At 41.1% G+C, this 14,548-nt stretch overlaps 1 protein-coding gene across 2 annotated transcripts; it reads right to left on the bottom strand.

Annotated features, from left to right (window-relative positions):
• Positions 1-2,693: 2,693 nt before the first annotated feature.
• On the bottom strand, positions 2,694-7,302 carry UBE2S (ubiquitin conjugating enzyme E2 S). Of its 2 annotated transcripts, none has more exons than XM_053451478.1 (5): positions 7,178-7,302; positions 6,993-7,075; positions 6,151-6,298; positions 3,527-3,717; positions 2,694-3,193 (listed from the first exon to the last, which is right to left on the bottom strand). In XM_053451478.1, the coding sequence occupies exons 2-5, from the start codon at positions 6,993-6,995 to the stop codon at positions 2,900-2,902; spliced, it is 636 nt and encodes a 211-aa protein (XP_053307453.1). In that variant the 5' UTR covers positions 6,996-7,075; positions 7,178-7,302; the 3' UTR covers positions 2,694-2,899. The 2 variants fall into 2 exon arrangements, with proteins under 2 accessions (XP_053307453.1, XP_053307454.1); XM_053451479.1 differs by having other exon boundaries at positions 6,993-7,059; positions 7,178-7,291.
• Between the last annotated feature and the right edge of the window lie 7,246 nt (positions 7,303-14,548).

Genomic DNA, 14,548 nt, shown 5'->3' with positions numbered 1-14,548 from the left:
AGCGCTACTTTAATTCTTTTTTTTTTTTTTTTTTTATTTAATACGGCAAGCCGGATCGGCTCGACATATTAAATTTAAAAAAAAGAAAGTATTAAAGTAGCGCTGGCCGCATCAGCACCCAGCTGCCGTGTGCGATGGCCGCCTAGTGATGGGTGCTGCTCCCATCACTATTCGGCCATCAGATTGCTGGAAATCTAATCTAAACGGCCGATGCGTGCTGATGCCGCCGGCCTGAGCTACTTTAATACTTTATTTTTTAATATGGCAAGCCTATCCAGCATAGTAAATAAATAAAAAAAAGTAGCTCTGGCCGGCAGCATCAGCACGCATCGGCCGTTTAGATTTACATTTCCATCAATCTGATGGCCGCCTAGTGATGATGAGACAAAGCAGGGTGAGGGGTGAAAAGCTCCGCCCCCTCGCATTCAGCCTGCTGGAGTACCGGATGTCATGTCAGTGACATCCTGTCAGCAGAGAGCAGTGTAGCTACCAGAGGACGGAGGACAAGATGAAAAAGCCCTAAAGTGGAAGAAGTAGAAGGTCAGTAAACTAATGTATTGTTTGAACAAACTGTATAATATTTTTTGTAGTTTTTAAAAAACAAAAACAATTAGTATGTGCATGTATGTAAGTGTGTACGTGGGGGACAAACAACATAATGGTTTTTTAAATTATTTTTAAATGATTAACCAAAAAAAAAATCTATGCCTGTATGTGTTCACAAGTTCAGCTCCCCAGTGCCACCTGTCCCCAATGAGCCCCTCCCAGTGTCACCCCTGTCCCCATTCAGCTCCCCACTGTCACCCCTGTCCCCATTCAGCTCCCCAGTGTCACCCTGTGCCCATTCAGCTCCCCAGTGTCACCTCTGTCCCCATTCAGGAGGCAGAGTGCCCCATGATATGCCTTTTAACCCCCTTTATACCACTCTGTCTCCAGAAGTGCCTTTTAACCCCCTATATACCAGAGTGGCGTATAGGGGTATAAGGCATTTCTGGAGGCAGAGGGGCATATAGGGGGTTAAAAGGCATATCAGGGGCAGAGTGGCAAGCCTGGGGCAGATGTGCATAACTGGGGGGGGGGCAGGTTCGCAAATAAAAGGAAATAAAAACAAAAAGGTAGCCTGAGAAGGGCGGGAGAGGGGGTAGATGGTGTGAGAGGAGGGTAGATTCTGGCACCGGGGCCCTGAGGATTCTAGTTACGCCCCTGTCTAAGTAGCTGGTTATTCCAGGAGTGCAGATGTTCTAAACTCCCTAATAGAATCATCTTTAACACAAGTAGCTGAGGAGCCAACTTGTAAGGAGGCAAATTTGAATTTAGTGTCAGGTATTACTGTAGGTGAAAGTTTGGGACCTAGCGATCAGCCTGTGTGGTTTAATACAAGACCAGTGTCTAAGCCACACCACATAAAAATTTTTGTTTCTGACTACATGACTAAGATCCAGATCTCCCGCAGAGCTGCAGGGGACCTGGATCCTCCTCTCTGGCAGCCGGTGGACGTCTGCACGATGCGCGCAGACAACCTCCGCTGATGCTGGCACTTCTGCCAGGGCTTCTATGCACAATCCAGAAGTTCAGAGAGGAGGATCCAGGTCTCCTGCAGTATTAGATGTTAATACAATGGAGTGGATTCCATTCAGTGAACGATGGCACACACAGGGAGGCTGTGTGGGTGCAATCTGGATGGCACAGCAGACATGATACTAAGGGGGGGGAGGGACTGGCTGCATGAAATACACAAGGGTGTTTTGGCTGGGGCATCACATAAATCAATCCTAAAAGAGGCAATACGCAAGGGTCTGTGTGTGGGGGGGCAATACGCAAGGGTCTGTGTGGGGGGGCAATACGCAAGGGTCTGTGTGGGGGGGCAATACGCAAGGGTCTTTGTGTGAGGGGGCAATACACAAGGGTCTGTGTGTGTGGGGGGCAATACACAAGAGTGTGTATATAATTAAATGTAAAAAAAACCCCCAAAAAACAAGAGATAGCTGTGGGATAAATATCCGTGGAGTTAGATTTTAAGTTGATAATTTTGTATGGCCTGCGAATGATGGTTCCCCACCGGTTTTATATGAACATGATCTATTGAAATATGTCTAAATAAAAAAATAAAAAAAAAATAAAAAAAAAAAAAAGAAAAGGACAACCCCAAACCAGACAATTTAAAAACTACTGGCACAGACACAATGTCTCATGTTGAGCCAAAAATAAAGATAAGATCACTATCAATTACCATTAGGAAAATCCCAAGTGATTTATCGTTTTATAGAATCTCAATCTGGGGTCAGAAAAATGATTTAAAAAAAATCTTACCCTTCCTACTCTACCTCGGATGGGAGAAGATTCTCATCTGTGCTACCTAAGACATGGAAATTGCAGGATCCAGTTTCTGAATTCAATTTAAAAGGCATTAAAGTTCATGTACCTTTACATATCACTGAACATCATGGTTGAATTATAAAGCCCAACCAATATAAGGAAGATGATGTATCGACTCCCCCAAATCTTTTTCATGTTTCGTAAATCAAGAAGCACATTTTCCATTTGTTACAATCCTAGGGTATAGAGCATGGAAAAGTTAAGGGGGCAAATACTTAAAGCACTGTAACATAACAGTATCTCTGCTAGCATTTAAAATGTAAATCACTATTTACAACTACAGAAGCAAATTCTGATAATTAAAAAAAAAATCAACATCATGTGAAAGTATTTTAATAGATTTATAATTTAAATAACTTAGATTGGAAAACAAAATGAAGCGTTAAAAAACAGAATATAAGGAAGAGGGTGTAGCGACTCCCCCAAATCTTTCAGTCCCTCCCACATACTTTAAAAGTTTGCAAACAAGTTCTTTTCACGCTCATGGTTTGATCCTAGCCCCATAGATGTTTTTTCCTATTACTTAAAGCCTCCTCAATGCTCTTTTTTTATCCATCTTCTTTTTTGCTGCTAGCTTCTTGTCCCTATCCCCAGCATGTTTCTTAGCCATAGGTCCATCACCATTTGACGGTGTAGGTGATGCAGATGAACACGGGTCTGCTGTATCTTTACCCCTCAAGTTGGAAGCCTGTGCATGGATTTCAGTCATGAGTTTTGCACGGGAAGCATACTCTTCATAGTTCTCCAGCAAGAGGCGTCCAGCCTCTTCATTCAGCGCAGACTCTGGATTTGGGTGAATCAACAAACACTTTATTGTCTAAAAAGACAAAACAAAAACAATTAGTAACAAGAAAATACCCTCTAAACCAGCATAAGAAGAAAAAAAATGTGGACATGACTTGGAGCAGAGTGGGGAATCTTACGAAGAAAAAAACCGAGATGTTTTCAAAATTGGTAATGAAAAGTTAAGCCGCATAATATATTTTTTAAAAATGTATGTAATTTACAATTGAGTGGTTTTGGATAAATTACAAAAAAAGGTGTTTTAACCATCAGTGCAACAGATAAGCATTCCCTATAACAGACTATTAAGAGAAAAAAATTTTTTAAAACTATTTAAAATTATATAAAACCAAACATATATACTCACAAGCAAAATATGTCTAATGCCTAGCTCAGCCTTCCAATCTTTCTTTAATACATTGACACAGATCTCTCCGTTTGAACTAATATTTGGATGAAATATCTTCGTTAAAAAGTATCCTTTTGGTGGTGCTGATGGGAAATCTTTACCCAAGATCAATTTCATTCTAAAAACCCCTCCTGCATATGGAGTGCCCTCTGTTCAAGGAAAAAAAACCCACAAAATTATTACACGATTCATAGTGACACATAATTACATAGTACATAAGGTGGAAAAAAGAACTAAGACCATCAAGTTCAACCCTCCCATCTAAGCTTCCTACTCTTGGATTTGCACTCTGCAAAACCACCGTGGCATATTGCAATGTTTAGGGTAGCATTCTCTAACAAGCAAAATCCAGACACTTAACCAACTAGAACAATGCCACCTTTGTAATATACACTTATTCTTTTTTAAAATTTTAGCAGTTTCTATTTGAGGCTATTAGGCGGACCGACTCATGATTATGTTACTAGACAAGAATCATTAAAAATATATACATTTTAACGTAACTGTTCAGTACAATTTGCACCACTAAATAGACCAGGGTTTTTCACTATCCCTAAACTACAGTCTAAAAATCACCTGCAACCCCAGCGTATTGCAATGCTTAATGCAGGCCATCAATCTCTGATGTGCCAGGTATGTTTTATCACAGAAAGCAGAGACCATGCATAACGGAAGACAAGTACTGTAACAGCTCTAACAAGGAAGGCATAGGTACATATCCTATCGTGGGGCCTGCTAGACACCCTGACAAGTCAAACAAGTGTTCTCTTGTTGAGTAACAGCGCTGGCAGTGCCTTTACCCTGGAGAAACCTGCACCTTCAAGGCAGGGTGACATGATGTTGTGGGAGCAAGTTGAAGTTAAATATATATTATACATAAAGGATATATATATACAAGCCACAAAAAAAAAAAAAGGTTTATATAAACATTTGGTTCTAGTTGCGCTCACACTTCCCACGGTTTTTACTGCCTCACGGGTTGGTCTGGCGGGAGTTTTGATTATAAATAACGGAGTTATGAGGGAGCCTGTTGACTTTCTAAGCGAACCACTATATTGTCTGCAATGATCTTGAGTCTGGTGAGAAGCAGGTGAGCTTAAGACAGCAGGTAAGAGCTGATGAAAGTGAGCCCCCCTGTCCATTTTATATTATGAATATATATATATATATATATATATATATACATACATACCACACCGTATTTGCTGGATTATAGGACGACCCTGATTATAAAACGACCCCCAAATCTGAATATTAATTTAGGAAAAAAAGAAAAAGCCTGAATATAAGACGACCCTATAGGAAAAAAGTTTTACCAGTAAATGTTAATTCATCTAAACTATTTTTTTTTAATAAAAGCTATGATTGAGAAAAATATTTTGGTTTTATTTCCTTCTATTTTCCAACCTGCCCCCCAGTTATGCACATCTGCCCCAGAAATGCCTTATACCCCCTATATGCCACTGTGCCCCATGATATGCCTTTTAACCCTCTAAATGCCACTGTGCCCCATGATATGCCTTTTAACCCTATATGCCACTGTGCCCCATGATATGCCTTTTGACCCCCTATGTGCCACTCTGCCTCCAGAAATGCCTTATACCCCTATATGCCACTCTGGCATTTAGAGGGTTAAAAGGCATACTATGGGGAAGAGTGGCATATAAGGAGGTTTAAGGCATTCAGGAGGCAGTGGCGTATAGAGGGTTAAAAAGGCATTTCTGGAGGCAGAGTGGCATTAAGGGGGTTAAAAGGCATTTCACAGAGCACTCTGCCTCCAGAAACGCCTTATGCCCCCCATTCAACACTCCCCTGACCCCCCCCAACTTACTGGTGCTTCTGACTTCCCTGTCATGTAGCCGGGGCAGCGTGAAGATCCCACGCACTTCCCCGGTGCGGGGAACTCTGATCTCTGACAGCCGGGGAAGGTCTGCGTGATGGACGCAGACAACCCCGCTGCTAGCCGCACCTCCTTCCTGCTGCAGCGGAAGTTGTCTACGCGAATCGCGTAGACATCTACACGCTGCCCCAGCTACACACCGGGGACTCAGAAGTACCGGTAAGTGGGGCGGGGGAGACAGGAGGATCCAGGTCCCCTGCAGCTGCGGGGGATCTGGCTCTTAGTCGTCTCATAGTTAGACCTATTTGAGGTCTGATTATAAGACGACCCCGATTATAAGACGAGGGGTGTTTTTCAGAGCATTTATTTATATATATATAGCCATATTGTTGTGGCTTTAATTGGGGTAAAGTTGCCCTATAGCAGGTGTTAAGTGATGCCTACTGGCTTTTAGGGCGGTTGGCAAGGGACTTGAATTTTGGGTGCTCTGGGTATGGGGTCATTATTAAATGGTTACATTGTTGGTTATTGATTGGTGACCAGCTAAATAGAAGACCACAGCCTGTTTTATCCAAAATTTTGTTGCCACGTATTTAATTTGATGAGTTCAGTTTTGTCCCTTACAACCTCATGTCATATGTGTTACGAACATTCTACTGATACACGGCAATAAGAAGAGTACTTTTTGCAAATATTCTAAACCCATGATTGTAATCAAGCCACTTGCAGGACAAATACAAACCTGGACCTTCAATGCTAACTTGCAAATCAGTTATATCCTCTTCATTGGGAAATATTTTTATTCCTTCTGGTGGGTCAGATGTCAGAGTTGATACTTCCTTGTAGACCAAGCGAATTATGTGTGGAGGCAAATTCTCAACGTTTGAGTTCTGCCATAAAAAAAAAAACATTACAGAACATTAATTTATAAAATTACGATTTTAGAGTGCAAGCCAAATATTGTATATTGCCTTATTATTTCTGCAAAATTAAAGTTTTTGTTCAAAACAATGGACTAATACATACATACAGTACATGTAAGTTGGAGTATATATTTAGTTATTATAGCAGGTATAGTGCAGCCAACGTGCAAGTTTTTTTAATTTTTTTTTTACAGAAGCCCCAAAGTTCATCAGAAGTGAACTCTACAGAGTTTTCAATTTTTCAATTACTATGATGGAGAGTTGTTATACCCACTGTAATAACTGCAAGTGCAAATAAAAACGGACTGGAGCAAGAAAATCAGAGTTTTTCTTTTGTGTTACAAGACTGAACCATTTGATTTGTCCTTCTTGGTGTGATGTGCGAATTTAGTATATAAAACACACTCGGCCCTGCTTGCATTGAAGGAAACAGTAATCCACTATACTAAGAATGTAGAATAAAAATAAATACATTTGAGTCGCATCTTCCTAAAAGTAACTGGAAAATATCCAGCTCTGTCAAAAACTCGGACAATATATACATAACAAATTTAGAGATTCTGTTCAATACCCCCAAATAACAACAGTACACAAAACAAATATGAACGACATCAACATAGTGAATATCTTTTAATAAAATATTAAAATGAGTGGGACTCACCATGCTTTTATACGTGTCTCTGTGATAGAATCCCTTTAGTCCTCTCTCGCGATTACCTTTCGTTGATCTATTTAAATAGAGGCCTGTGTGTTTCAATAGTGTTAATAAATAAATAATAATAATAGGATATGACGTAGAAACCGAACACAAAGGCTTTAGAGGCCTAAATCGGTTTATTAACTCACCACTTTTGCATCGGCTTAACCTCCACTCGTCCGTTAGACACCAACTACGAATCTTCCAACTACCCCCCCAACCAAGACCTCGCGATTACGCAGTACCCCTTCATATAACCTTCGCTTCTCAATAAGCACGCCCACCAGCCAACACCACCTCACAACCAATCGAAATATGGAAACGTCACTCATGTGAGCCAATAGCAGGGAAAACAACGAATGCTTTTCCTACTACTCGCCTGTAGACGTAACTGACAATCCTAGCAGCCAATGAGAAATCAATAATTAACAATAAAGGCGGGTGAAAATCTCTAAGTAGCCCGGCATTCGACAGTTTAAATATTATACAGCGACGCGTAAAAGGGATAAGGGAGGCGTATTGGCTATTGTGGTAACGGTTGATTTTGGTTCGTTCTGTTGTATTGTATTTATGTTTGAGATCAATTTTCATTCTAGAAGAAATAACCATAATATATTCCCCTTTCCTGCGAATAGTGTACACTATATATTGTTTTCTCAAGGAGAGAGAGGGCTTTCTTTTGATACCATAGTTAGATAATTAGCTGAACATTTAGGATGAGATATTTAGTAAAAACTAGCGAAAATTAGAAAATAAACCCTAATTTTTAAAATCTATTTTCCCCTCCGAATCCTAACAATATTGGGAAAAGTGGCGGAAAATCCCCACCAAGTTTACCAATTTGGGTGTCCTGAATTGCTAAAAAAAACAAACTAATTTGTATAGAATTTCCATACTTTACCAGCACTTATCGGGAACATACTATAAGGTGTATACTATTCTTTACTAAGCCATAGAATTTTTACATTAGGTATGGTGGGATTTTAAACAAATAAACCACAAACACACATAAAAGTATATCTTTCTGTAAAGCAGACAACCAGACTATCGTATCGGGGTATTTGGGCACGGTTCATGCAGCTATTTGGCCACCCATCACTGTCAAAGTTGGCCGCACAAATTATTTCCTGTGCCTGTTTTCACCAACACTTCTGTGTGGCTTAGATTTTTTTGCACAGGGTATGCTTTTAGATGTTGTGTTAGGGCAATGGGATGTAAGGGATTTTTCTTTTTTAATTATTATCTTTTTTATACATTTTTTGTATTTGTTTTTTAAAAAAATACACTGTTAGTGCAGTATGGTCCTCTTAGGGACCTCTTAAGCATGTTATTAATGCCGGTGATGTCACAATGACATCACTTAGCTCACTTTATTGTTTTAATTATTATTTATTGTATTACTTTAGTGATTTTATTTTATTGTTAAAAAAAATCACTAACACTTTTTTTTCTTTTGATTCGTATTTCAGCATGTGAGAAGAGTAAGAAACATGGTATTTCACTCCTCCCTGCGATCCCCCTGTACCGATCCCCATAGACTTACATAGAGATCACAGTGTCTGTGATCATAGAAACATAGAAAGTGACAGCAGATAAGAACCAGTAGGCCCATCCAGTCTGCCCAACCTCTGAGTACTTTCCTTAGTACCTGCCTTATCCTATGAATAAGGCAGGCGCCTTATGCCTATCCCATGCTTGCCTAAATGTCTTTACTGTATTAACATCTACCACTTCTGCTGGAAGGCTATTCCATGCGTCCACTACCCTTTCCGTAAAGTAATATTTCCTGATGTTACCATTAAACCTTTGCCCCTCTAGCTTATGACTATGTCCTCTTGTTGGGGTAGTATTTCTCCTATTAAATAAACTCTCTTCCTTTATCTTGTTGATTCTCTTTAAGTATTTAAATGTTTCTATCATATCCCCCCTGTCACATCTTTCTTCTAGGCTATATATGTTAAGATCCTTTAACCTGTCCTGGTAAGGTTTATCCTGTAATCCATGAACCATTGTAGTAGCCCTTCACTGAAATTTCTCAAACATATCTATATCCTTCTGGAGATACGGTATTCAGTACTGTACACAATACGCCAAGTGAGGTCTCACAGTGATCTGTACAACGGCATGAGCACTTCCCTCTTTCTACCGCTAATACCTCTCGCTATATAACCAAGCATTCTGCTAGCGTTACCTTCTGCTCTACTGCATTGTCTACCTACCTTTAAATCCTCAGAAATAATTACCCCTAAATCCCTTTCCTCGCACATTGAAGTTAGGACAGTATCCAATATTCTATACTTTGCCCTTGGGTTTTTATGCCTTAGATGCATTACTTTGCATTTATCCACATTAAATGCCAGTTGCCACAGCTCTGACCATTTTTTCCCTCCAGGAACATCAAACCTGTTGCAAATTTTTGTGTCGTCAGCAAATAGACATACCTTTCCATCAAGACATCTGCAATATCACCCATAACAATATTAACCCCTTAGAGACCGGGCTAATTTTTTCTTTTTGTACCCTGTGGGACCGAGGCTGTTTTAATACTTTTGTGGTGCTTGTGTTCAGCTGTAATTTTCTTCTCACCCATTTAGTGTACCCACATTTTTTCAGGACAAGATGGGCTTTCTTCAGATACCATTATTTTGATCATATCATGTTATTTACTATAAAAAACAAAAAAAACATGGTGAAAAATTGAAAAAAAACCCACATTTTATGACTTTTATTTGAATCTTTGAAGCCGGTTAACTCAATTTAACCCCGTCAAACCATATATTTTTGAAAACTAGACACCCCAGGGTATTTCAAATGCTGTTATTTTAACCCTTTCCATGCAACAGTTATACAACCACACTTTGTCAAACTTTGTAATAGTAATTTTTTTTATTTTTTTCACACAAATTGTACTTTAGTTATAGATATACAGGTTCTGGTATATGTCACTGTCAAACAACACCCCAATGTGTGTTCAGGAACATCTCCTGAGTGCAGTGATACCCCACATGCATGGGTTTGTCATGTTGTTTGAGATTTAAAATGCCACATTTGGGAAGTGCGCTTTTTTTCTCCATTTTGGTCAGTCTCTACCTATGCCCTATCTTTGAGCTCGGCCTCTCCAATTTACCCCATCAGCCATTTTTTTTTATATTAGACACCCCTTGGGTATTTGAAGTGCTTTTATTTTAACTCTGTTGAGATTTTTGAGAAATTTTAGCACTTGCTCAAAATAATAAACTTTATTTTTTTATTTTATTTTATTAATACTTTTTTTTTTATATTTTTTTTTACACATTTTGCTGGTACTGGATGGTTCCTCTAGTGACATCACTGCATAATTATTTTTAAATGTTAGCACATTATTATTTTTTTTTTATTATTTTTTGAATATTTTACTAATCACATTGTGATTGTGAAGATCACCGGCAGCGGCGGCTGTGACCGCTCTCGGGAGCGGTCACAGGCCATCCAGAGGTAAGTGTTTGGTGTCGCTGGATGCCTCCTGATCGAGGCATTCCAGCAACACCATTTAAGTTTAGGAGGTGATCGTTTATCGCCTCCTAAACACTTTTAAAACAGCGTCCAGACATGGCCCCCGATGCTGATCTCGGCGTTACTGAATGCCTCGACATCGAGGCATTTCAGCAACGCCGTTTAAGGCGAAGAAAGTGATCGTTGATCACTTTCTCAGCTTATTTAATTTTTTGACGGTTCAGGACCGTCAGAGGTCGTTAAGTGACCATTTTTCCGTGACGGTCCTGAACCAGCAAAGGTCGTTAAGGGGTTAAAGAGAATCGGTCCAAGTACAGATCCCTGAGGTATCCCACTGTTAACAAGATGTTGCTCTGAATATACGCCATTGACTACAACCCTCTGTTGTCTGTCACTGAGCCACTCCCTAATCCATTCAACAACATTGGGATCTAAACTCCGAGATTGCAGTTTATGCAGTAAGTCTTCTATGTGGCACAGTGTCAAAGGCCTTACTGAAATCCAGATACGCAATGTCTACTGCACCACCTCGATCAATTACTTTAGTCACCCAATCAAAAAAATCAATAGGATTTGTTTGGCATGATCTTCCTGAGGTAAACCCATGTTGTTCTTGATCTTGAAACCCATGTGACTTTAGATGTTCAACAATCCTGGCCTTTAACATTGTTTCCATTAATTTCCCCACTACAGATGTAAGACTAACTGGCCTGTAGTTGCCCGACTCCTCCCTACTGCCTTTTTTGTGAATGGGCACAACATTCGCTAATTTCCAATCCCCTGGGACGACTCCCGTTACCAATGATTCGTTAAATAAATCAGTTAGCGGTTATGCTAGTACACCACCAAGCTCTTTTAATAACTTGGGGTGTATCCCATTAGGCCACATAAACTTATTTGTCTTTACCTTAGACAACTGAAGTAGAACCTCCCCCTCGATAAACTCACATATTTCAAATGACTCAGTCTTTTTTCCTAAGTAAGGTCCCATTCCCTCATTTTCATTTGTAAAAACTGAACAGAAATATTCATTGAGGCAGTCAGATAGACCTTTATCCTCTTCATACATTCCTTTTGTTTTTAATCTAACTAATCCTTGTTTTACTTTCCTTTTCTCATTTATATATATATAAAAAATGTTTTATCTCCCTTTTTTTACTGACAGGGCAATTCGCTGTTCTGCATGTGATTTGCTTCTTTCTGCCTACTTTTATAGATCTGTCTATCTTCCTCACTTTGGTTATTTTTGTATCTACTAAAGGCTAAATTCTTGCCTTTCATGATTTTTTTCTTTGTAAATCAAAGTTTATTGTTTTGTATCACAACATATAAACACAGAAAACAGTGGGAAAAACAGGGAAGGGAAAAAAAAAAAACGAGGACAGCCAATGGATACAAAAGTATATTGCAAAACCCTGACGCAGCAGGGTAGACCACAGTGTAGCAGTAGCAAGTAGGAAGACAGCACCGCCAAGAAAGAGGCACATCTCCAATAATCAGCTCACCAAGACCAATAAGGCCAATAGCAATTGAGTAGAAGGATCCGCCAAGAATCGGGACCAATAGAACCAGGTCCGCCTGCGCCGCTCACCTAGCTGATCAGAGCCGGCTACCAACTCCTCTAGAGCCCGCACATTCTCAACCCTCATTACCCATTCCCTAAAAGAAGGCAGGGTAACTGCACCCCAATGCAGGGGGATAAAAGCTTTAGCCTCATTCAGTAAGTCCCTAACCACTGATTTTTTTATAAACAGAAACGGGCAGGGAAGTATGATGTAGCAAATCAAAAGGCGGCGGGGAATCAGTGAAATTCTAAAGGGTGCCATGGACAGTTCTCCAGAAAGGGACAATAAGAGGACATTCCTACCAGATATGAAGAACCGATGCCACCGACAACCCACAGATCCGAATGATCCAGAAACATGGCATGTAAACGAGAGGGCGTGCGATACCAGCGCGAGAGGAATTTATAAGATAACTCTTGCGACCTGGTACTAAGGTGATAGCCATGCGTCAATGCAAAAAGTTTTTCCCATTGTGCCCTAGTGAACGACACATCAAGCTCTGACTCCCCCTACCCACATAGGCTGGCAGATGATCATTACCCACACTCTGAAGCAATTTATACAGCAGGGAAATCCCATGGGAAGGTAAAGCATCTCTCAGATATAACGACTCAAAAGGGGTAGGAGAAGGCGATGTAATCCCTAAGTTTCAAATATTGAAGAGTCTGAAGTGCATTCGGAGCAGCGCCACAAAAAAGGGCCGACAAGGGTTGGATCCGAGGACCCTGCATATAGGAACGCAATGTTGGAAAGTCACCCGGAGCCGACACCAGGAAAGTCCCTCCAGACAAGCCAGGGGGAAAATCTGGATTATGCCGAAAGGGAGTCTGAGGCGAAGGTAGGTCAAGACCTGATATTTGCGATAAGAAGAATGTAGAACCGCTAAAGTTGCTAAAATAAAAGGATTCCCCCCTGCCTGCCTCTGAGCCACAGACGTCTCAAGCCAGGTAAGCACCTGTATCGGCACCGATGCAGCATCCACCTCCAGGGTCACCCATAGCTTATGGGTAGGACGATAGCTCCACTCCAATGTCTGCAACAGGTGACAAGCAAATTAATAAATGCGCATGCAAGGTAGGCCCAGACCCCCTGCCCCGTTGGGCTTCTGCAACAAAGCCAAAGCTAATCTCGGAGGCTTCCCTGCCCAAATAAAGGAAAGGAACAGCACCCTCAACGATGAGAAGAAGCACATTCATCTTAAGAGCATTGACCCTACCAATCCATGAGACAAACAGGGAACGCCACGTTTAAAGTCCTTCTGAATCGTATCAAGGAGGGGGAGAAATTAAATTTATTCAGGGGAGATACATCATCTGTCATCCAGATACCCAGTTTTTGCACACATCATCTGAAGGGGAAAGAGGAGGACAATGAATCCACTTCAAACCTAGGAAGGGACATTTCAGACTTTGTCAAGTTAATTTTTAAATTAGATAGACTACCATACCTCTTAAATTTGCCCAGTAACACGGGCAGTGACACACGGGTGTTCGTGAGCGCGAACAACATATCATCTGCGAAAGCCGCCGTTATATGGTGTAAACCTCCACGATATATCCGGATTGCCAAGAATGTCAAGAAAAGTCTTGTAGTAACTCAGTGATAAACCATCCGAGGCCTGGGCACTTCCCCGTTTTAGAAAGTTTAAGTGCGGTTGCCAGCTCCTCTAAGAAAATCGGAGCCTCCACCTGCTCAGAATCGGCAGGGGATAAATGGCGCGTCAAGTACTGAGCCAAATATTGTCGGATACCTCCAGGGGAGTCATGAGTGGGGGAGCGATTATAAAGGGTGGAATAAAAAGCCACAAACTCCTCAGCTATAGCCGATGGAAGGTATCTCATGATTCCACCCAGAGAACGTATTCCTGCATAGAGCACGGGCCAGGTATTTCCCCGGTTTATTGCCGTGCTCATAAAAGATGGCCTTGAGTCTACCATAATGTCTATTAAGGATAGCAGCTAGTTCCGCCCGAAGCTCAAGTAAGCGTGTAAAGTCATTATCCTGCAAGGTATATGAACCTTCCTGCAAGGTTTATGAACCTTCCTGCAAGTCTGCTATCTGCACATAAAGAGCACTAAGCGTCCGAGCATAAGCCTTCTTCCTTTCCGCCCCCAACTGGATAAACCGACCACAAACCACACATTTATGCGCCTCCCAGATCGTAGGAAGGGGTAAGTCTGGCATCACGTTAGTCAGAAAATAGTCATGAAGGGTCTCAGCCGTAGAGTCCAATGCTCCTGCATCGGATAGCAATGACTCGTTCAACCTCCATGAACTTTGAGTAGGTCAAGTCAGCGGGGACGCAAGCGTCTGTCAAAGGGGCATGGTCCGACCATGTTATGGAGCCGTACCTGGCCTCCTTTAAGAGAGATAAATGATGCATGAGAAAGAGACAATCTTTACGGGAATACCGTTTATGCGGGATGGAGTAGAAAGTCCCTATCCGTTGGGTGAAGGGCCCTC

This window comes from Spea bombifrons, chromosome 12 (assembly GCF_027358695.1).
Source record: "Spea bombifrons isolate aSpeBom1 chromosome 12, aSpeBom1.2.pri, whole genome shotgun sequence".
Classification (NCBI taxonomy): domain Eukaryota; kingdom Metazoa; phylum Chordata; class Amphibia; order Anura; family Pelobatidae; genus Spea; species Spea bombifrons.
Note: the sequence above shows the minus strand (reverse complement) of the source record. Positions and strands in the feature narration are given on the sequence as shown.